The sequence below is a fragment of the Ursus arctos genome, chromosome X (assembly GCF_023065955.2).
Source record: "Ursus arctos isolate Adak ecotype North America chromosome X, UrsArc2.0, whole genome shotgun sequence".
Taxonomy (NCBI): Eukaryota; Metazoa; Chordata; class Mammalia; order Carnivora; family Ursidae; genus Ursus; species Ursus arctos.
Window position 1 is genome coordinate 86289971 of NC_079873.1, and position 24726 is coordinate 86314696.

Below are 24726 nucleotides of genomic sequence, written 5' to 3' on the forward strand. Positions count from 1 at the left end.
TTCTTCCTCCTACTGGATTTTTTTTGTTTTTTTCCTTTTCTAGCTGCGTTAGGTATAAAATTAGGTTGTTTATTTGAGATTTTTGTTGTTTCTTGAGGTAGGCCTGTATTGCTATAAACTTCCCTCTTAGAACAGCTTTTGCTGTATCCCAAAGATTTTGGACCATTGTGTTTTCATATTCCTTTGTCTCCATGTATTTTTTTTATTTCTTCTTTGATTCCTTGGTTGACCCATTTATTATTTAGTAGCATGTTATTTTACCTCCGTGTTTTTGTGTGTTTTTCCAGATTTTCTCTTGTGGCTGATTTCTAGTTTTATAGGATTGTGGTCAGTAAAGGTGCCTGGTATGACTTCAATCTTTTTTTAATTTGTTGAGACTTGTTTTGTGGGATAATATGTGATCTATTCTGGAGAATGTTCCACATGTACTTGAAAAGAACATGCATTCTGCTGTTTTAGGATAGAATGTTCTGAATATATGTGCTAAGTCCATATGGTCCAGTGTGTCATTCAGAGCCACTGTTTTCTTGTTGATTTTCTGTTTGGATGATCTATCCACTGATATAAGTGGGATGGTAAAGTCCCCGTACTATTACTGTGTTACTATTGATTACTTCCTTTATGTTCGTTATTAGCTGCCTTGTGTGTATGACTGCTTCCATGCTGGGCGCATAAATATTTACAATTGTCTTATCTTCTTGTTGGATTGTTCCCTTTATGATAATATAGTGTCCTTCTTTGTCTCTTGTTACAGTCTTTGTTTTAAAGTCTATTTTGTTCAATATAAGTATTGCCACCCTGGTTTTCTTTTTACTTCCATTTGCATGATAAATGCTTTTCTACCCCTTTACTTTCAACCTGCATGTGCCTTTAGGTCTGAAATGAGTCTCTTGTATACAGAATATAGATGGATCTTGCTTTTTAAAATCCATTTCATCATCCTACTTTTTTTTTTTTTTGAGCACTTAGTCCATTCACATTCAAAGTAATTTTCTCAAGTTTTTATTTAAATTCCAGTTAGTTGGGGTGCCTGGGTGGCTCAGCCGCTTAAGTGTCTGCTTTCAGCTCAGGTTATGATCTCAGGGTCCTGGGATCGATCCCCGCCATTAGGCTCCCTGCTCAGCCGGGAGTCTGCTTCTCTTTCTTCCTCTGCCTCTCCCCCTTGTGCTTGAGCTCTCTCTCTGTGTCAAATAAATAAATAAAATCTTCAAAAAAATAAAATAACAATAAATAAATTTCAGTTATTTAACAGACATTGTAATATTAATTCCAGGTACACAATATAGTGATTCAACGCTTTCTACAGGAGAACATGGGTGAAGGGTGCTTTTATTAAGTTATGTGGAGAGTGTTGGCACTGTGCTGCTTCCTACAATGGTCCATGTATCTAGGCTGGGCAGCAGGGGAGGGAAATGGCACCCGCCAGCTCTTTTGTTCTTGGAGAAGTCTCCCAAGGTCCCTGCCCCTCCAGCACATGCTCTGAGATTAGTAAACAGATCTTTCTCCTGTATACCCCAGGCATTTTTCAAACTGCTGCTTCTGGGCTGTATCTCCATGGGCCTGTTTGTTGTGTTGTCTTTTTTAAGGGTCAGGCCTCAGTTTCTTACAGTCCCTGTGGCTCTCCCAGGGACAAGCCTGCTGATTTTTAAAGTTCCAGGTGTTCAGGCGTGCTGATTGTAAGGACTTGTGAAATTAGGCCCCTCTGGTTTTCAAAGCCAAATGTTACAGGGATTCATCTTCGCTATGTGAGTTCTCCGTGACTTGGGTACCTGGTGTGAGGGTCTGTTTCTCTCCTCTCTCTGTGCCTGTGGGCTCTCTCCCTCCTGAGGTTAGTCCCACTGGTCTGTTTAACTCCCAACTGTGTCTCTGCCCTTCCTACCCTCTTTGATGTGGCCTCTTCTCTATATTTAGCTGTGGACAGACTGTTCTGATAATCTTTGGTTCATTTTCTGTGTTATTTACACTGATGCGAGGGTTATCTTCCTGTATCCATGGGAAGAGGAGAGTGTAGGATCTTTCTACATCATCTTCCCTGGCAGTGTGGGGCAGTTAATATTCTGATAGAAATTTAGTGGTCCTACTGGCCTGAAGAATTGGAGGTCAAAGTTTTTGGCAACCACAGCCACTGCGAAGTGAGGGGGAAATTCCAGAAAGGACAGAGCTGGAGATGAGGAGGATTAAGTTCTGCCCAAGTTTCTAACTTAGCACTGAACCATGCATATATGAGAGAGATGCAAACCAGCCCAGCTAAATAATCAGTTGGCAGTTCAAGTTGATTTACTACCAACACAAAAGTATCAATATTCTTCAGGGGAAAATATGAGACTCTCAGAGTCTGCACAACCCAGCATTCCAAATATCCAGGTTATGATAAAAAAAACTGTTTAACAAGTGAAGAAACAGGAAAATGTCACCCAGAGGAAAAAAGATATAGGAAAACAACCGAGAGATTACCATAATGTCAGAAATAGTGGACAAGGATTCTAAAACAGCTATTACAACCATGCTTAATGAAGTGAGAAACATTTGCTTGTGATCAATATGATAGCAAATATCAGCAGAAAATATACATTGTTATCTTTTTTTTATTATGTTCAGTTAGCCAACATATTGTACATCGTTATCTTTTTAAAAACATAATGGAACAAAGGCACTTGATGTAATGGCACTGGCTGTTACATGCAACTGATGAATCACTAAATTCTACCCCTGAACTAATAATACAGTTTATGTTAACTACATTGAATTTAAATAAAGAATTTTAAAAACAAAAAACAAAAACAAAAAAGAAAAAGAAAAAAAGAAGGAAAGAAAGAAAAACAGAAAAACATAATGGGAATACCGGAATCAAAAAAAACAACATATGAAATAAAAATTCACGGGGTAGGATTAGTAGTTAAATGGAAATGAGAGGGGTAAGAATCTGTAAATTTGAAGATAGAATAATTAGATTGATCTGAAGCAAAGAGAGAAATAATATTGGAATAAAAACTCTATAAAGTTTTAGAGACTTATAGAATGACACCTAAAGTTCTAATGTAAATGTCATTGGAATCCTAGAAAGAGAGAAGAGAACGGGGCAAAATAATTGAATATATAATGGCTAAACATGTCCAAAATTTGTTGAAAAATTCTAGAAGTTCAGTGAACTTTAAGTAGGATAAATACAAATAAAACCATGCTGGACACATCATAGTAATATTTCTGGAAATCAAATGTAAAATCTTGAGGTAAATAGGAAATGATACCAAATGGAAACTGGGATCTTCAAGAATGAAAGATGATCAAGAAAAATGATAAATATCTATGTAAACATAATAGACTATTTCCTCCTAAGTTTAAAAAAATATGTTAGGATGGTTGAAAGCAAAAATTATAACACTATTTAAAGGAGACTCCAATGTATGTAAGCGTAATATCTTTAATAATGACCACAACATATAGCAGGGAGTGCATCGGGACTCAACTCATATGGCAGTAAGTTTTCTACATTCTACTGAAATTGATAAAATATTAATTATAACCCTATAGCTGTGAAAAATAAAGGATGCATATTTTAATCCCTAGAGCAACCATTAAAATTATTTAAGAGATCTACTTAGAATTCAATAGGTAATTTAAAATGTAACACTAAAAATACTCAAATGGTAAAAAAGAAAGCAGGAGCGGGGAAAAAAAAGGGAAACAAACATAAAAAAATAATAAAATTGCATACTTAAATCCATGCACACCAATTAAATTAAATGCAAATGGTCCAGAAGACAGAGATTGACAGATTAGATAAAAACACAAAACTCAACTGTGATGGTTAATCTTACGTGTCTACTTGATTGGCCATAGGGTGCCCAGATTAAACATTATTTCTGGATGTGTCTGTGAGGGTGTTTCCACTTGAAATTAGTATTTGAATCAATAGACTCCGTAAAGTAAATTGTCCTCCCAGTGTGGGTGGGCGTCATCCAATCTGATAAGGGCCTGAATAGAACAAAAAGTGAAGGAAGGAGGAATTTTCCTTTTTTTTTTTTGCCCTGCCTTACTGCTTGAGTTGGGACATTTTATTTTATTTATTTATTTTTCTATTGAAGTATAGCTGACACACAAGAATACATTAGTTTCTGGTATACAATACAGTGACTCAACAACTCTGTATGTTACGCTATGCTCACCACAAGTATAGATAAACTCTTTCACCATAAAATGCTATTACAATACCATTGACTATATTCCTTATGTTGTATCTTTTATCCCTGTGACTTATTCATTCCATAACTGGAAGCTAGCATCTCCTATTCCCCTTTCCCCATTTTGTCTGTCCCTTTCTTCCCTCCCTCTGGCAGCCATCAGTTTGTTCTCTGTAATTATGGGTATGTTTCTGCTTTTTGTTTATTTATTCATTTGTTTTGTTTAGATTTCACATATAAGTGAAATCATATGATATTTGTCTTTCTCTGTCTGATTTATTTCACTTAGTGTAATACCCTCTAGGTCCATCCATGTTGTTGCAAATGACAAGATTTCATCCTTTTAAATGGCTGAGTAATATTCCTCTGTGTGTGTGTGTGTGTGTGTGTGTGTGTGTGTGTGTGTAGCACAACTTCTTTATACATTCAGCTATTGATGGACACTTGGGTTGCTTCCATATCTTGGCTATTTTAAATAATGCTGCAATAAACATACCAGTGCGTATGTCTTTTGAAATTAGTGTATTTGTTTTCTTTTGGTAAATACCCAGTAGTGGAATTACTGGATCATATGGTATTTCTATTTTTAATTTTTTGAGGAACCTCTATCTTGTTTTCCACAGTAGCTGCACCAAATTTACCTTCCTACCAACATTGCGCGAGGGGTCCTTTTTCTCTACATCCTTGTCAACACCTGTGACTTCTTGTCTTTTTTATTTTAGTCATTCTGACAGGTGTAAGGTGATATCTCACTGTGGTTTTGATTTGCATTTCCCTGATGATTAGTAACGTTGAACATATTTTCATATGTCTGTTGGCCATCTGTGTGTCTATTTCGAAAAGAATGTCTATTCAGGTCCTCTGCACATTTTTAATTGGATTACGTGGTGGTTTTGGTGTTGAGTTATATAAGTTCTTTATTTATTTTGGATATTAACCCCTCATCATTTCAAGTATCTTCTCCCATTCAGTAGGTTGCCTTTTTGTTTTCCTGATGGTTTCTTTCACTGTGCAGAAGTTTGTATTTTGATATAGTCCCAATGGTTTATTTTTGCTTTTGTTTCCCTTGCTTCAGGAGACATAGCTAGAAAAAATGTTTCTAGGCTGATGTCAAAGAAGTTACTGCCTATATTTTCTAGGAGTTTTATGGTTTCAGATCTCACATTTGAGTCTTTAATTCATTTTGAGTTTATTTTTGTGTATGGTGTAAGAAAGTTTTTTTGCATGTAGCCGTCCAGTTTTCCCAGTATCGTTTGTTGAAGAGACTATCTTTTTCCCATTGTATATTTTTGCTTCTTTTGTTGCAGATTAATTGACCATATAAGTGTGAGTTTATTTCTGGGCTCTCTATTCTGTTTCACTGATGTTTGTGTCTATTCTTGTGCCAGTACCACGCCATTTGAATTATTACAGGTTTATAGTATACGTTGCAAACTGTGATTGTGATACTTCCAGTATCGGTCTTCTTTCTCAAGATTCCTTTGCCTACTCGGGGTCTTTTGCGTTTCTATACAAATTTTAGGATACTTTGCTCTAGTTCTGTGAAAAACGCTATTGCTATTTTGATAGGGATTGCATTAAATCTGTAAATTGCTTTGGATACTATGGACATTTTAATAATATTAATTCTTTCAGTTCATGAGCATGGGCTGTCTTTCCATTTGTTTGTGTTGTCTTCAGTTTCTTTCATCAGTGTTTTATAGTTTTCAGAGCACGGGTCTTTCACCTCCTTGGTTGAATTAATTCCTATGTATTTTCTTCATCTTGGTGCATTTATAAATGAAATTGTTTTTCTTAATTTCTCTTTCTGCTACTTCAATATTGGTGTATAGAAATGCAACTGATTTCTATGTATTTATTTTGTGCTCTACAACTTTATTTAATTAATTTATTACTTCTAATATGTATTTTTTGTGGAGTCTTTATGGTTTTCTATGTATAGTATCATGTCATCTGCATCAACTCAATCAACTTCTTCCTTACCAACGTAGATGCCTCTTATTTCTTTTTGTTGTCTGATTGCTATGGCTAAGCCATCCAGTACTATGATGAATAAAAGTGGTGAGAGTGGACATCTTTGTCTTGCTCCTGATTTTAGAGGAAAGAGCTGGGATATTTTATCTCATCTTCTCTGATCCTCAAACCAGGATTTACGTCATTGGCTGCTTTTGCTCTCAGGCCTTTGGACTCAGACTGAATTAGACCATCAGCTTTAGTCGGTGTCCAGCTTGCAAATGGTAGCTTGTGGGACTTCTCAGCCTCTGTAATTGCATGAGCCTGTTCTTCATAATAAATATATATTATATTTTTATGTAATATAAATTATGATATATATAAATATACAGACACACATATAACCTGCATACACAGACATATCTCTGTATCCTACTGATTTTGTTTCTCTGAAGAAGCCTGACTTATACATCAACTATATACTCTATATGAAACCCACTTTAAGTATAAAGAAACGCATAGGTTAAAAAGTAAAAGCATAGAATATGATATACCATGGAAACACTAAAAAAAAAGCTAGACTAGTGATATTAATATTAGATAAAGTATATTATCGGAGATAATGAAAGACATTTTATAATTATGAAGGAGACATTTCTCCCTGAACATACAACATTTTAAAATTCGAGAAACAAACTAAGGGTTGTGAAAAGGGAGGTGTGGGGGGATGGGGTAACTGGGTGATGGGTATTAAGGAGGGCACGTGATGTGATGAGCACTGGGTGTTATACACAACTAATGAATCACTGAACACTACATCAAAAACTAATGATGTACTATATGTTGGCTAATTGAATTTAAATTTAAAAAAATAAATAAATAGGGGTGCCTGGGTGGCTCAATTGGTTTCGTGTCTGCCTTTGGCTCAGGTCATTATCCCAGGGTCCTGTGATTGGTCCCAGCATTGGGCTCTCTGCTTGGCAGGAAGTCTGATTTCCCTCTCTTTCTGCCTGGCACTCCCCCTGCTTGTGCTCTCTCTCTCTCTCTGTCAAATAAATAAATATATCTTTTAAAAAATAAATAAATCTTTAAAAAATGAAAAAATAAAATGTGTATGTATCTAGCAAAAGAACTTCAAATATTTGAGCAAAAACTGATTAAAAAAAAGGAGAAATAGACAAATCTACAATTACTGTTGAACACTTCACTCCTCACTCAGCACCCAGTAGAACAATTATACAGAAAATCAGTAAGAACACAGAGGACCAGAATACACTATCAACAATTTGATCTAATTTCCATTTATAAAACACTTTACCCAACAACAGGGGAATGATACATCTTTTTCAAGTGCATATGGAACATACACCAAGAGAAAGCATATTATTTAGCACAAAACAAACCTTAAGAAATTTAACAGAATAGAAATAATGATCCTAACAGAATCAAACTAAAATTCGATAACAAAGATATCTAGAAAGTCTCCAAATACTCATAAATGACAGAAAATACTTCTATATAATTGATAGGTGAAAAAGGAACTCTCAAGGGAAATTTTTGAAAATATTCTGAACTGAATAAATGAAAATAAAAATACAACATGTCATAGCTGTGGGATGCCATTGAAGCATCTCTTAGAAGGAAATTCATAGGAGTTAATGCTTATACTGGAAATAGGTAAGATCTAAAACCAAAAATCCCAACTTCCACTTTATGAAACTAGGAAAAGAAGATAAAATTAAACCCAATGGAAGCATAAGAAAGAAATGATAAAAAAATAAAATAAGCCCAGAAATCAATGAAATTAACAAAAAAGCATGAGAAAATCAATTAAACCAAAACCAGTTCATTGACAAGATCGATAAAATTGACAAACCTCTGGCCAGATTGACCAACACAGAAAGAGGGAAGACACAAATGATCAATATCAGTCATGAACAAGGGAATCTCACCACAGGACCTACAGGCATGAAAACGAAAATAAAAGAACACCGTAAAAACCTTTAATTCTGCAACTTAGATAAAATGGACCTTGAGTAGTCCTATATTCATTAAAGAATTGAGTATACAGTTAGTGCATAATCTAGGGTGGTCACAGGGAATTTATTAAGAAAGGATTACATTACAGGGGTGGCTACTACAAGTCCTTTTGTTATTCCTCTCTTATTCAAGAACTGACATTTTGCTAACTAGTGGGTTGTACATCAAATCTTTTTTATTGGTGAAACTAATGCCATATTGTTATGATGAATGCTAGAAATGGGATTTTATTTGTAAAATGAAAAGTATTCAATATAGGGGCACCTGGGTGGCCCAGTTGATTAAGTGTCAGACTCTTGATTATGGCTCAGGTCATGATCTCAGGGTCCTGAGATTGAGTCCCATGTTGGGCTCCGTGCTGGACGTGGAATTTTGTTAGGATTCTCTCTGTCCCTCTCCCTCTATTCCACCCTGCCACCACTTCACGGTCTCTCTCTATCTCTCTAAAATAAAGAGTATTCAGGGGCATCTGGGTGGCTCAGTTGGTTGGGCAGCTGCCTTCGGCTCAGGTCATGCTCTCAGGGTCCTGGGATCTAGGACTGTGTCAGGCTCCCTGTTCAGTGAGGAGTCTGCTTCTCTCTCTCCCTCTGCTGCTCTCCCCGCTTGTGCTCTGCCTTTCTTTCCCTCAAATAAAAAAATAAAATAAAATAAGTAAAAAGTATTCAATATATGTGGATTGGTTAGGAGACACTCCATATCTTCACATGAACAGGTTGTAAGACTACTCCAAGGGTTTTACCCTATACTCCATAGAATAACACTAGTGAATTGATCCCCAATGGGTCCTGTGCTCTGCCATTAGTTTAGAGGATTTCTGACTGTATGAAGCTAATGAGAAAACTATGTACTGTATCTTCCATAAGGATGTGCTCAGAGCACTTAAAAGGACAGAGATCTGGGACTTCATCAAGCTTATAGAAGGGGTTTTATGATGAGCTGTACTTACTTTGCTAATGAATAATGTCTGTATGAGGCAAAATTTTATTTTATTATTCTTTAAAATTATTTAAAGATTTTATTTATTTGAGAGAGTGAGTGGGCGAGAGAACACAAGCAGGGGGAGGGGCAGGGGGAGAAGCAGGCTCTCCACTGAGCAGGGAGCCTGATGTGGGGCTCGATCCCAGGACTCCGGAATCAGGACCTGAGCTGAAGGCAGATGCTTAATGGGCTGAGCCACCTGGGTGCCCCGAGGCAGAACTTTATATAAGCTTTTGTTTTTTATTGTAATCTTGTAGTGAGACCCCAGAGGAGTAGCTGAAGCTTACCACCTCAGACTTCTTTGCCAGCTATCACTATATACCAAATCATAGATGTACATTACCAAGTGACTTAGGTCAGTTTGCATTAGCTAGGTATTGTGCTAAGCATTTTTTGTTCATTAACTCCTTTACTTCTCAAAGCAGAGCTAGGGGACAGGAACAAGTCATATGACAAAACGGTAAGGTGAGTAAGGGGAGGCTCAGAGAGATAAGTGACTTACCCAAAGTTATACAGCAAGGTCAGGGATTCAGGCTGTCTGATTTCAGTGTTGGTGTTTTAACGACTCCACTCCATTCCACTACCTGCTGTTTTTTTAAAATTTAATTTAATTAATTAATTTTTTTGAGAGAGAGAGCAGGGGAAGGGGCAGAGTGGGAGAGAGAGAGACAAGTAGGGCTGAGAGCGGAGCCCGACCAGGGCTTGATTTCACGACCCTGAGATCATGACCTGAGCCAAAACCAAGAGTTGGATGCTTAACCAACTCAGCCACCCAGGTGCCCGCCCCCCACTACCTGATGTTTTTAATCATCTCCTTGGAATATACAAAGTCGGATAGATGATATCAATAGGAATCAACTTTCTGTGGAGCTGAGGACAGGCTAAATTTACAGTCCCTGGTATGGGGGTTCAGTTATGGAGAGCTTAATATGGCAAGCGTGTTGACCTCAATACTCCTGATGACACTTGTGGTCAAGGTTTTTTTTTTTTTTTTTAAATAACACCTTTATTGAGATGTAATTTATATACCATAAAATTCATCCTTTTAAAATGTATGATTAAGTGGTTCTTAGGATTTTCAGAGGTGTGCAGTGTTTCTCTGTTAGCCCTGGTTGGGGAAATTGATTCTTCTGTAGTTGTGACATTGGTCAAATTTTGATTAATGGCCTATTGTTTGGCCATCTCCACTGCAACAAGTCAAACCCTGAATGTTCCACCAGCTTCCTCCAGCCTTGGTCTTTGTGGAAGTCATTCAAAGGAGCATTTAGGGTGGCTCCCTGAAACCTGAGCATTTTTTCATTTTTCTTTTGTCAGCTATTAACTAGCCCTGCCCAGACCTCCTACAGAAAATACATCTGGGAGGTTTGCGGGAGAGGCTCCGCCCTACCCTGCAGGCACAAAAGTATCTTCAGTATGAAACTTGCAAAGAGATTAAACTTTCTGTTTCAATCGTTTCTTCTGGATAAAACAGCAGTTCCTCATCTGAGGTCACAACCAGGTTAACCAGGGACTTATGAATGAGGCACTGTGTCTCACACATATATTCACTACTACTTCTAAAACACACAGGGCTGATGTGATGGATAAAGCACAAAGCCTTCTAAAAGTGTGGCTGAATTCCTAGTAACTTTTTTTTTCATTATGTATTTTCTTTAAAAGTACAGCTGTTCTTATGGGATAGTCTGAGAAAGTTTTGATGGACCAAAAAAGTCATGTGGACTCAAAAAGTGGAAGGACCACTGAGTTAAATACAGACTCTTCTTCATAGGGTATCAAATTTTCACTCGGTAGAGTGTCAGCCAATCGGCAGTCATTAACACAATGGTCTTAATTCACTGGATTGCTTCCGGGTAGCCCATGAAACAATTCCATCCTAAAAGCAGAGTGGGGATCAGAAATGGCCCCAAGCAGGTCTAGGGGGCTAAGAAGTTCAGCGTTTGGGGGGCCACGCATGCTTGGGGGAAATCAATGCTTTTTGTATTGATGACAGTAGTCATTCTGACGGATTCGTGTTTGGCTGATACCACTCCAAAGAGCCAAACCCTAAATGTTCTTGTGTGTTGGAGGGGGGGAAAAGAGGGTGCTGAGCACCGCAGATGGGGTCTAAAAGGAAGGAGAGGGCTGCCAAATGTGTGATCAAGACCACATCTGCCCACTTCTTTGTCTGTTGGGAGGGCAAGGAGACAGTAATATCTACGCCCAAACGTTAGCAGATGACTTAAGACTTCCTTTTCTTTGGAGCGTCTCCCTTCCTTTTGTTCCTTCCCAGAAACTCCTCCCCCGATACTCGCTTGCAAACCTTCCCTGTCCCATCCAACCCAGAGTCCCACTTTCTATCCAAAGCCATTCAATCAGCTCGAATTGTCTTGTGTTTTTCTGGAGGGTTCCCTCTCCAAAGTTGCCAGAATGTCTCAATATTCTTGGAGCTTGTCCTCAGTTTCCAAAACTTTAGGGCGTCCCATCAGCCACAGTTCTGACTTCAAATGCACGCTGACCTTTTCCTTTCAACCAAACACCCTCCCCCTTCCCCATTACATTGCATCAGAGCCTTCTCGTGCCTGTTGTATTGCTCCAGGCATCCCCCTGCCTGTGGCTTGGGGTTAATATCTGGTCCTTTCCAATCCCACCCCATGTGATTGTGTCTTTGTTTCAGATCCAGGAGAGTAATCACACTCAGACTGGGTCTCCACTAGCCAAAGCAAAAGAAACATTTGAGGAAACAATTGGCCAGTCCCTGCAGAAGGGGATTTGGGGTTGTCTGAAAACCAGCCGATTGCCTCAATTCTCCTCTCTACCTGACATGACCTCAGGGCAGAAGTGGCTACTTTCCTTGGCGCTAAAAAGGTCGGCGCACAATGACTTCAGTTGCTTGAGAAGAGGCCATATCCCAAGAGAGCTCACTTTCTTAGAGTGAATTTGCTTAGAATTGCAGGTGAAAAGGCTCTTGAGAACGGGGCTGACAACTTCATTGTCTGCCTCTCTCCAACCTCTTTCTGAGGGCCGCCTAATGGCATGGGGTGGGGGGGCAGAGGGGGAGGGCCAGAGCGGTCCCCAGGCTGCAGTCAGGCAAGCAGGTACGGTGTTCCTAGGGAACGTAAAACTGTAGAACTAACAAAATATTCGTCAGACCTTTATTATCACCATGTTCCAGTAATTCTGAACAGTGGCAGTGATCGAACACTAATCACTTGGGTGCCCTGCGGTCTCCGAGGCAGCGCCTCTGTGAGTCCCTCATCCCATTGGGAGGGTCACATCTCAGGCTGAGCTTTCGGGCAAGACTTCAGATTCATACCCCTTTCCTCCGTTGAAATTTCCGTCTTATGTTCCATCCCCTTAGGACTCTGCTCTTTACTTTTGTTGGTGGAATTTCTTTCTTTCTTTCTTTCTTTCTTTCTATTATGTTATGTTAGTCACCATACAGGACATCATTAGTTTTTGATGTAGTGTTCCATGATTCATTATTTGTGTATAACACCCAGCGCTCATCACAACACATGCCCTGCTTAATACCCATCACTGGGTTACTCTATCCCCCCACCGCCTCCCCTCTGAAACCCTCAGATTGTTTCCCGGAGTCCATAGTCTCTTATGGTTCATCTCCCCCTCTGATTTCCCTCCCTTCAGTTTTTCCTTCCTTCCCCTAATGTCCTCCGTGCTCTTTCTTTATAGGGGAGGACGTACAGTGAATACCCAGCTCTCCCTCCCAGGAGCACCTGTGTGGTAAGGGGAGTCACCCGCAGAATCTGTGCTTCAGTCCAGTGCTTGTTCAAACTCTTTTCAAAGCAGGGACGCCCTGTGTGCAAACAAAATACGTTGTGGAAGCCCACCTCCTAAGTCTTCTTCAAACCTCCCCTTCAATGTCACTTCCCTGGGGATATCTTCCTTGTCCTTCCATGATGAGAACAAGTCCTCATTACCTACACTGTCATCGCCCCCTTGGTCTTGCCCTTTTTTTTTTTTTTACCACCCTTGCAATTATTCTCTGGTAGACGATGAGCTCTGTGCAGGCAAATGCCAGCTCTATCTTGCCCACCGCTGGAACCCCAGAACCGTCTAGTATGTGGTCCTTTCTGGGTGTGCCGTACCTGAGTGACTACACCAGAGTGTTTCTATTACTACAGCCTGAGAGGAAATGAACATTGGGAATAGCCATGACACATGTCACACCGTGGGTTTTAGTGAAATTAGGGTCAACCACCACTCCCCAGGTCATTTTTTCAGAACCAAAAAAAAAAGGGGGTCAGTCAGGTTTTCCTACCTCGTAGTCATGTGGTGGCATTTTAAAACGGCAGTGGCCTCAACTCCCAGATTCCTTGGCACCAAAATCAGATTCTTGCTCTTTCCTAAAACCTGGTGGAAGTCCTGTGGGGACACTCCCTCTCCTTTTCTCTACTGGGAACCCCAGAAGGCTTCTCCTTTTTAGTTATCAGAGGTTGGTACTGGCTTCAAACCCAGGCTTAAGTTCTATTCTCTGCCTGAAATAAGCCAAGCCTTGGCTGCTTTCCCTTTTCTTTGAACAACTGGAGGTCAAGGACGAATGGCTCATTGAATTTTTAAAAATGGAATTTACTGTGCACTTGCTATGTGCCTGTCACTATCACGAACAACAGCACATTATCTCATTTAAGTCCCACACCAACCCTTTGAAGCAGGGACTATTCTTTTTTTTTTTTTTTTTAAGATTTTGTTTATTTACTTGACAGAGAGACAGCCAGCAAGAGAGGGAACACAAGCAGGGGAGTGGGAGAGGAAGAAGCAGGCTCCCAGCGGAGAAGCCTGATGCAGGACTCGATCTTATAACGCCGGGATCACGCCCTGAGCCGAAGGCAGACGCTTAACCACTGCGCTACCCAGGTGCCCCTGAAGCAGGGACTATTCTTATCCCATTTTACAGATAGGGAATCAGAGATTAAGAGATGTGGGGGGGGGGCGCCTGGGTGGCTCAATGGGTTAAGCGTCTGACTCTTCATTTAGGCTCAGGTAAGGATCTCATGCATTCTGAGATCAAGCCCCGTGTCGGGCTCCAAGCTTAGTGGGGAGCCTGCTTGAAAGAGTTTCTCCCTCTGCCCACGCCCCCCAAAATAAATAAATACATCTTTAAAAAAAGAGAAAGAGATGTACTGAACAGGGAGAAACGGAAAGAAATGCGAATTGTTTGTGTATGTTAATTCCCTGTCTTCTCTTGGCTCCCTGACAGGAGCAAACTCCTTGCTAAGTTTGACTCCAAACTTCTGAGGTTTTTACTGTGGTCATTCTTTGAACAGAGGTGAACATCTTGACCTCAAGACTGAAAATGGCTTGAGCACTTCTGCAGTGTTCTTTTTCCCAGACTCCCTCCTGATGAAGCAATCTCTCTCCTCAGATACATTCTTGAATTCCAGAATTCACTTCTCTAAGTGCCCCCTCTTCAGGCTAGCGTAAGGCCGCAGCCCTGTGAGGGCTAAAGCACAGCCTGCACCTCTTACACAGTTGTCAACAACGCTTTCGGAGGAGCACCCCTCCCCCCCCTGCTTCCCACCATAAACAAACCCAAACCTGGGCATTTTAGAGATGTAGCAGGTTCAGAAATAAAAGGAGATGAAAACAGAAACGGAGGCAAGCCGTAAGAGACTTTTAACTCAAGGAAAAAAATTGAGGGTCGCTGGAGGGGGCGGGGTGGGGGGAGGGGGTAACTGGATAATGGGCATGAAGGAAGGCACTATGGGTGTGATAGGCAACTGATGAATCACTGAAGTCTACCCCTGAAACTAATAATAATAATAATAATAATAATAATAATAATAATAATAATGAAGAAGAAGAAGAAGGAGGAGGAGGAGGAGGAGGAGCAGGAGAAGTAAAAGGAGAAAGCTAGAAAACAAGAATGGCATAGCGCTGTTTCCAAGCGGTGGAGGTGGGGATTGCAGAGACCCAGGCAGAAATGTGAGTAGGCTCGCTTACATGATTCTGCCTCCTTCCCACATCCCCCCACCAGAGAGCAAACCTCACCCTCCCACCCCCAACACCCACACCCCTCCACACCCCCCTCCCTCCTACTGTCTCCATTGCCAGAAGGTTTTCACTCACTCCAGCCCTCTGCCTGTAATTTTGTAATTGGGAAATTCATTTTGAGGGTAATAAAGAGTAATAAACTCTTTAAAAGTGAAAAGGTATCTGAGGGGTGAGCATCTCTCACTCCACTCAGTGTGCTTCCTCTCTAAGGCCCAGACAGCCGCCCTGAAGGGATTTCAGGTTCTGATTGTTCAGGGAGGTCCTTAATGGCGGAGCCTGCGGTCCTCCCTGGGGCCAGGCAGGCCTGGGTCTGGGATAGCTGGATGCGAAGGGCGGAATGACAGCGCCACACCAGAGAGAGCGCGTGATGAGACAGGAGGCTGTCAGTACAAACTCAGTCTTTGACGTTTTGCCTCCAGCCGGCTCCTCGCCCACGTCTCCGCCGCCCCACCCAGAAAGGTGAAACTCCCTGCTCCCTCTTCTCCGCTCCTCACCACCCACCCTTGCCCCCAGGACTGAGCTTAAGCAGGTACTAATTAGTACTATATATATAACCTGGTTATGTTCAGGGTTCAAAGGGCTTGTGTGGACTGGCCCAGGAATCCAAGCATCAAATAAAATGATGTTTCTGTGAGAAAATGCTGGCTTCTAACTTGTGGGCCAGCACTTCACTCCCAGACTGGGGACTGCTCATACTCGGGACGCAGCTCAGAACTCCTGTCTCTGGTAACTTGAAACCAGGCCTCAGCTTTCTTGTAGTGCCCATTTTGTGAAAGCTCCATACACACCATGTTGGAGTCTAATTATTCACACACACACACACACACACACACACACACACACACACGTAGAGATATAAGTATTGTAATATGCATTATGGCTATTCCAAATATTATATTGCAATATCTTCCATGTAGAAATAGAGATACTACTTGTCATGCACAATATTGAAGCCTTAGCAAGAATCCTGCACCGCTGTGAGGCCTGTGCCACAAATGTGGACATCTTGCTTTAAGCACTAAAAATAAATAAATAAATAAATAAATAAATAATCTATGTGTAAATCTGTTATCTGTGAGTTATTTTAAAAGACGCCTTATGGCAAATCATTTTGCGAGGCAAACAAACACTTTTTAAATTTGTATTTGTTAAATAAGATTTCATTCGTTTTTCTTAGATGGGCTGACAGACAAGATGTTCTGAAGGATTGCATTGCCCCTGGATATTCAAGTAATCTCTGGACCGCTTTCTTGCTCAACCAGAGAAAGAATCTCACTAGATTGACCATGTACTTGGCAAAATATTTATTGAATGCCTGAGAGTGTTGGCCACTGGGTCTCTGCCCTCTCAGAGCTCTCCAGTCTAATCAGGGAGACTGGGGCTGAGCAAATATGTCATTTTTATGCACGCAGTTGACCCTTGAACAGCGTGGGTCTGAACTGCGCAGGTTCACTTCAACATGCCAATTTTGCATCGTACAGTTCTATAAATGTTTTTCACTTCCTTATGCTTCTCTTAGTAACATGTCCTTTTCTCTAGCTTACTTTATTGTTAAGAATCCAGTATATCCTATGTTATCGGCAAGGCTTCTGGTCAACAGTAGGCTCTTAGTGGTTAAGTTTTGGGGGAGTTCAAAAGTTATATGCAAATTTTTGACTGTAGCGGGGGGTTGGCACCTGCAACCCCCAAGTTATTAAAGGGTCCACTGTAATGGCACAGAAAAGGTGAGTGCTCTTAATATCCTCATCTCTAAACTAGGGCCAATAATGGGACCTACCACACGGGGCGGTGGTTGAGGATTAACTAAGAAAACATGCATGTCAACAGTGCTTTCGTTGTTATTTCATAAGAGCACGGAGGAGGGCACAACTAACTGTGCCTGAAAGAGGTGGACAAGGTCTGAGGTGAGCAATGGGAGTCTTAAAACATGAGTAGGTCTTCGCTAACTCGACACATCAGGGGATGAATATTCCAGGCAGAGGGAGCTGGGTGCAAAGGAACAGAAGTACTAAGGACTTCTAGGTACTAAGTTCTTGTTAGTACTTCTTGGTACTAAGGACTTTATACTAAGTACTAAGTTCCAGGAGAACGGAATTGGCATGGCAGGAGGATACAGTAAATAGGAAGAAAGGATAAATGGTAGCAAACTAGGAAGGAAGCAGGTAAGTCTCCACAGAGGAGGTGACATTTCGACTGGGTCTTGAAGGATGAGTAGGAGTCCGCTGGGAAAAGGAGAGGGAAGAACATTCTAGCAGTGGGAAGAGCATATACAAAGGTGCAACGTTGTAAATGCGTGTGAACTATTCGGGAGACTGTGTGCTGTCGCCGGCGCTCTGCATTGAAGGGCTCCTGCCTCCCACGGAGAGGTTTCAGAGGTATCTGAGCTTGTTTGGCTGGCCGGAGGGGCGGGCCCCTTGAAGTCAGTCTGCATGAGGGATTCAGTGGGGCACGGAGGCCGCACAGGGGAACCATAAGGAAGAGGGATTAGGAGGACAGTCTCATCTCTATCTTAGAGGCTTATACTCAGCACAGCCTCTGCGTCCTGGCAACAAAAGGGCTGGAAATGGGACTTGAAGGATTCGTTTCTGTGCAAAAATCCAGGAGGCTCTGAGGCACCAGAAGACCCCATAATACACGCTCAAGAACTATGTGTTAAACTGGTTTGCACGGAAGGTGGCAACATATAACATCACAGGTGGGGAAGGAGGGGGCATTCTCTCTGCTTGTGCACAGGATAAGGTCCCACTGGGGAAGACTGAAGCTTACAGAGCACCACCGCCACCCTGCTGGCACCTCTAGGCCTGCAGAAGGAGCCCCCACCAGCGGGCAGTGGTGGGGAGTGTCAGAAGACGTGTGGTGATGGAAGCAGTGGGTGGCCCACATGAAATGACCTCTGGGACTTCCTGGGAATCACCCCCGGGGGTGGAGACTGCAGAGAGGAAAAGATCCTGCAGGAGGAGAGAAGGGCAATCACCAATAAACACAGGCCACACCTAGGAGACGAAATTGCTAGAACTCAGTGAAATTTGGATGTGGGTGATCGGGGCAAGGGAAGAGTGCCAGAGGGAGCCAGAGTGTCTGGTTTGAGTTATATGTGGTTCCCCCACCGGAGGTGAAGTAATGTGGGGATTTAGAGCCCACCGTTCCGGAGGAGAGTTTGCTGGGTTTTGTAAGGGTGGGGTGGGGCAAGCTAACAGATATGAGGGGAAATAGGTACAGCCAACGCACAGTAAGGGGTGGGCAACCAGAGGCCAAAATTCAGGCCAGGTTTGTGGGTCAAGGATTGTAAGTTTCAAGGCTCGGCATGGGGAACGGCTTCTCATGCACCTCCCAGGCCAGGATAACACTCCTTTCCCCATTACCTTCAATCTTTTCCTTTCTGTGGGGTCTCTCCCTTCAGTACTCAGACATGGCCAAGTATCTCCCATATTTAAAACAAAAACTTTCCAGGGGTGCCTGGGTGGCTCAGTCGGTTAAGCATGGGACTCTCAGTTTCCTCTCAGGTCCTGATCTCAGGGTTGTGGGTTTGAGCCCTGCCCTGGGCTCCATGCTTAGCAGGGAGTCTCCTTACCCTCTCCCTCTGCCCCTCCCCCTGCTTGCGCACTCTCTCTCTCTGTCTCTCTCTGAAATAAAAACACATAAATCTTTAAAAACCAAAAAAAAAGAAAAAAAAAAGAAAAAAAAACCTAAAACTTTCCTTTGACCCCATATCCTCCTCCAGCTACTTCCTTCATGTAATCTCTCTGTAATGAAGCTTCTCCAAAAAGGGACTCTTACTTCTGTCTCCAGTTCCTCATCTTCACACTCACTTCTGGCTTCTGCTCTCATCACTCCCCCAACACGTCACCACCAAGGACTTCTGTGCTGCTCACCCCGGTGCATGCTTTTACGTCCCTATATTATCTGACACTTCGGCTCTCTTGGCTTTTGCGATAGCACACATCTAACTGGTCTTGGGGGTTTGCAGCCACTCGGTTTGGATCAACACATGTGGCAAAACTCTCACCCTGTTCCCTGTACAATTCTGCCACAGAGCAGCAGACTGAAATTGAGGCCCTCCTGAAACCCAAGGCGGTGGCCTTCTGTCCCCTATCTCTTCAGTGTCTTGGCCATGCCCTTCTTGAACATCCATGGTCATAAAGGGAGCATTCACTGATCCCTGGACGGGCGCTGGCTAAATTACGTCTCACCGCAGGATCGCAGGCAGGCAAAAGGCAATAATAGTACCATAATGATCCCCGTTTTGTAGATGGGGAGACCGACACAGCTGGGCAGTGCAGAGCTGGGATTAAAAACGCGGGCACTCTGACTGCAGAGTCCCCACTCTTAGCGACGACGCCACAGGGGGAGAGAGGGGGCGTTGAGCGGAGTGTGAAACAGCCAAGCCCACCCATCGCCCGCTCCCCGCTCCAAGGTCAGCACGGACCAGAGACTCAGTCACTCACGCAGCATTCCTGCAGGTGATTTTTCAGAATTAACTTCTTTTATTAATTTAAAAATTCAGAAATACAGCGACTACATAAATAAGTACCCTATTTAGGTACATGTCCTGTGAGAAGAACAAAAAGGCTAATACTGTTACATTACGTTTCCTCTTACTTGTTTACACGAGCTAACTACAAAACGGCTACGACCGCTAAATGGTGCTTATGGTCTCTGTTGTTCCAAGTGTTTATGATACAAATAAATACACAAGAAGAACCACATCCATTCCTCTCCTAACTACAGGTGGCTCGGCCTCTTCTCCCTATGCCCTACTGCCCACACCACACCGAACGCTGGAAGCTTTCTACGTTGGCCTGGCACAGCTCCCCAGCTCCTGCTTCACACAGCACTTCGGAAAGGTGTCCCAGCACCTGGGGGCAGAAGTCTATCTAGGGAAGCTCTCTGGGTGTTCCCTTACGGTTGAGCTTTCAGAGAACACCTGGGTGGGAAGGCTTTGGCGTGAGTCATCCAGAAGGGGAAACCACCGCTTGGCTTCGGGATCCAGTCACTTGTTTCCACACTATGGAAATACTGCCGCCTCTGGGAGGGAGGCAACAGCTCCTTAGCAGGCTCGTCCCCAGTACTGCTCTCCGGCCTCTCGGCCCTGGATGCCCTCCCTCCCTTTCCCGTGGAGAGTATGTGTGAAGGATTGGTAGGCGGCTTGTCCCATGAGGGCCTGGCCACAAGGTGCCCCTGTATCTCTTTGAGGAGAACAGACTCCACTGTGCCAGGTTGCCATAAAGATTTTTACATTTTTCCCTACTGGTGTCATCTACTGTAGGGAAAACAATGTTCCTCTCTCCCATGGTCACGGAGGGGGAAATACGGGACGTTTGTGTCCTTGATACTTCTGAGTAGTCATTAGAGTTCATTCATGCCCCTCAGAAGGGATGAGTCTAGAAGGCAGGCTTGAGATCCTTGTGGAGAATTTATAGTTTTGCCACAAAGATGATGTCTAAAGCCAGGTCTCAGAATGGATAAGTTCCATTCTGGTATGGAGCTGTGAAGAGACATTTTTCTGAGCAGACTTCTCTAGGATTCATGACTCAAATCCCCACTTGGTGGATGAAATGAGAATGGTAGGAAGGTTTAGAACAAAGATCCTTATCAGAATGTCTACTTTCCCAAATGAGCAATAATTCTCCTAACTGAAGGGCCAACCTTCAGAAGCTTGCGGGGACTGAGTCCCTTCGCAAAGTCAAAATGAACTCCTGTAATTGGAGAAGAAGGAAAACTGCCTTTTTAAGGAACTTCTGGAATGTAATCATTTAACCTAAATTTTTGGACTACGGAACTCTGGCATCAAGAAAATTAGTGAGTATTGAGCTGTTCGTCGGTGACTTCTATTGACTTGAAAACACACAAGGTTGCCTTGTTGACTTCCATCCACCATTTTCTTCAACAATTATTTTGTCTTCTGTAGATTCAGTTTCTGAAGATTTTACCCAGTTCTAACTTCTTTACGGGGGCCCCACGGGCTCAGGGAGAAAAGAGAAGTGGTATCACTAGGGAGAAGTTATTTACAGCTTCAGCGTGAGGGTGGCCATGCAACGGTGTTCTTATTCTTCACCCCGCCACCATAGTTGGTGACTTCAGCAACCACACCACTGACCTGAGGGCAGAGCTTTCTGCTCACAAGCTCTTCTTTATCCTCCTGGGTACCCACAACTTCAAAGCTACTTGGGAGCCAGGTGATGGAAAGGAGGGGAGAGTCTATGCTGGCTTTGCCTCAGAAGAAAGGTGGCAGTTAAGTCTGCGCGCATGTGCGTGTGTAAGTCTGCGCGCGTGTGCGTGTGTGCCCACGCACGTGCACGCACGTGCGCACCCACACACTCATGCACGTGTCTCTCTGTGGACGAGGATGGGGAGTTAATTTTTTCTTAAAAACACAAGACATCCTAAAATTCGAAGAGTATAATTTCATACACATATCTTCTCTGTACTACACAACTCCTACTAAGCAAATTCTTGTCTCTTTTCTTTCGTGGCAATAACTTTCTAGATAGAAGCCCTAGGGTTTTGTTTACTCTTTAACCTGTAAAGAAATGTGATTCTCCCAGAAACTAAAGCAGTGCTGTGGTGTTCCATCCCTCTTCCTCCCACAAATAACTTAAGACTCTTCTAGTCTCTTTGCAGGAGATGTTTAAGGACTGACACACCACTCCACATAAAGGAGCAAGTTATGCTGTGCATGGCGTGAATAATGAACTGCATTTGAGTTTGGGGTTTTAGGGCACTGTTGACTTAAGCAAAATCAGCCCGCAGTCCAGCTGCAGTTTGAGTTTTCTTGCTTTACCCTCTCCAATACTGTCTGTCTTGTCTAACAGTGGCCTTTTTCAGACCTCTCCAGGTACAAAACCTTGACCAAATCTTCAAGCTCTGTTCTGCACACACGACTTGAACACATCTGGCTGATCTGAGCTTCTCCTTCCGTGAATATCTTCCACTGGCCTACAAAGCAAACAGAGTGGCCCAGACATATAAGAGGGCAGAGCCAATTAGGAGTGTAACCAATCTACCCGATCCTTACCCACTCGCTCGCCCGGGGGGGTCGGACTATAAACGTCAGGTGGTTTCAGCAGAATGGCCCACCCCAAACACGTTTCTGGGGACAGATATGGAAAACGGGTCACAGAGTGTTCATTTCAACATGCAGGATTTGTAAGAATCCCAAGAATAATACATAACTGCCTCAAGAGTCAGACCTAGGTATTATTCTTGGACTTTTTGCAGTATGTGCAGCGTGTGCGAAATGCCCCACTATCAGGTTGTGAGCTATTTAGTGGCTCACTGGGCACCAGGTCAAATAAAGCAGTACCTGTGCGTTCCTAGGGCTTTGCTTAATTTTGGGGGGCCAGATACTGCTTTAGGGGACTTGATTATTTACTGCTCTTTTCTCTATTCACGCCACCCTTTGCTAACAACTGTCCACCTCTGTTTTCTCCTATGCTCACATGCTGTCTTTACACACCCTTTAGCACCCCTCAATCCCCTCCTGTGGCTATCCCTCCCATTCCCTGTTTTCTCCTCTCCTTCCACCGACGTGCCTGTACTCCCAGCATGTCCTGACCATCTTGCCTCTTCCCCACTCCGTCATGCTAGCTGAGCAAACATTTTTGAGTTCACACCCTGTGCTGAGCACTGGTAACCACTCTAGGTCATCCCTCTTCTGGACCCGTCCCTTCTCTGACTTTCCCGATCCTCGAATGGCAAGATCTTCCTTCTCCTGCTGTCACCTTGCCATGGCAAATAATCTTCGTAACACACTGCCCACCTGGATATCCTCTTTGGTATTTAGATTCCTGCTCTCGTGGCGTTACAACCTGGGGAACTCCTAGTCCAAGGTCAGCAATCTCCTCTTCATCCAGAACCTATTTTCAACCTCTTTTCTTTCCCTGGCCACAGGAGATCATGACCCTCTTTCCTTACGGACTCGATGTCTCTGCTCCCTTTCTCCCTTGGATCCTTCACTTTTCTCTGTTCTCTCCAACTCAGCGGGATAGGAGAGAAGGGTCGGGCAAGGAACCGGCTTCCCCCGAAACCCTGCTGTGTGCCAGGATCTGATGGCCACATGATAGAAAGGGTCAGGCTTGTTTTTCTTTTTCCCCAGATGTCCCTGCAGGATCATTTCAGTCCCCACTTCCTTCAGCTGCACACAGCTGGAGACACACACCATCTACTTCCGTTATACACCCCAAATCCTGTTATGGACAGAGAGTTTGTTTCAATCACCTTTCAAGTCCCCCAGAGCCCAGAGCAGTGCCTTCCTCATGGTAGGGGGGGAAAAAGGTGTTCTTCGAAATTAATTGGTAATTTCAAAAGTCACATCATTGGTACTGGATCCTAGACCCTGTCCCCTTTATTCCTTACTCACACGTAAGGACCCCCAACCCCTCCATCTGTATTCTCTCTCCTGTTCAGTTTATCGTCTGTCACTCACCTACAGAATAAACAAGTGATCTCAGCAATCCTATTTCCAGCTGCCCATAGGATAAACTCTGCTCAGATAGCCTTTAAGTATCTTCATCTAAACATGTCTGAGTGAAAAGCATTTTCCCTCAGTACCTGCTTATTCTCCAGTTTCCCGTTAGCAAATTAACACTATTCACCGGGTCTATAAAGTTGTTACTGTTGGAGTCATTCCAAACTCCTCTCTTTGTAGCGATCCTGATGGTTTAAGCTCAGAGATGTCCCTCACAGTGACCTCTCCTTCCCTGTCTGACCAACCTAATACAGTTTAAGAGTTGTTTGTTGTTGCTATTGTTGTTTTATGGTATAAGAGCTTCCTAATTCAGAGGACCACCAGCTACTTACCGCTGAGAGTTCGCTTTTCACTCCACACAGCGGGCACTACATTCTAAGAAAACAGATCTGCATGCATCGTGCACTTGCTTAAAACCCTCCCCCTGGGGTTCTCAGGTCTGGAAAGCAAGTCCAACTTCTCAGCAGGGCATACTGGGCTCTTTGGAACATGGCTTCATCAAAGTGGGTAGGTAATAAATCCATCCGAAAGCCAAGAGTCATCTTTCCGAAGCACCGTTTTCATCTCGCTAGGCCGTTTGTGAGTCTGCAGCAACCACCCACGCCACTTGCCTTCTCCATGAACCTCTCCCTGGCTTCTTCCAGGGCTGCCCACCCCCACATTTCTTGTTCGCTCCTGTCTGAGTCTTCTCTTAGGCTGCACCCTCTCTCTGAATGGATTTCCTGACCTGCTGCCCCATCACACCCTTCTCTTTCAAAACACACCTCCTCCCCGAAGCCTTCCTTGACTAAGCCCACCTGGCTCTTGTCTCATTGTTCCTTGCAGATTTCCCCCGAGTACTTAAGTATTTAACTCTTCGGAACTACATTGATTCATTGAGAAGACATTTTCATGTTCTGTCTTGCCCATTGGTATTCCCTGTGGATAGAAATTCTGGGCCTTTTATTCCTTCAGAATTGCTCTCCCCCCCCTACCCCAGCCCTAGTGCCTAGCAGTATCTAGTCCTTAGGCTCCAGCCTGCAGAGAAAGAGGGAGAGTTGCAGGTATGTCTGAGGGAGTGCCTGGATGCTTTTAAAGAAACAGGACCACTTAGGGGCAGGCAGTTCCAAAGAGTCA

The 24726-nt window shown here is 43.1% G+C and overlaps 1 protein-coding gene and 1 long non-coding RNA gene across 9 annotated transcripts in view; both read right to left on the minus strand.

Annotated features, from left to right (window-relative positions):
• Nucleotides 1–381: 381 nt before the first annotated feature.
• LOC130544042 (uncharacterized) lies at nucleotides 382–14624 on the minus strand. Its single transcript, XR_008959948.1, has 3 exons — nucleotides 9655–14624; nucleotides 8011–8094; nucleotides 382–1181 (listed from the first exon to the last, which is right to left on the minus strand). It is a non-coding gene; the product is annotated as an uncharacterized LOC130544042 (long non-coding RNA).
• A 4980-nt stretch (nucleotides 14625–19604) lies between these two features.
• CHRDL1 (chordin like 1) overlaps nucleotides 19605–24726 on the minus strand; it is a 113855-nt gene continuing 108733 nt past the window's right edge. For all 8 annotated transcript variants that reach the window (XM_048213370.2, XM_026478841.4, XM_044392087.3 and 5 more), the window contains exon 12: nucleotides 19605–22079. In XM_048213370.2, coding sequence (XP_048069327.1) covers nucleotides 21949–22079 — 131 coding nt within the window. In that variant the 3' untranslated portion in view covers nucleotides 19605–21948. The remainder of the gene's footprint in view (nucleotides 22080–24726) is intronic.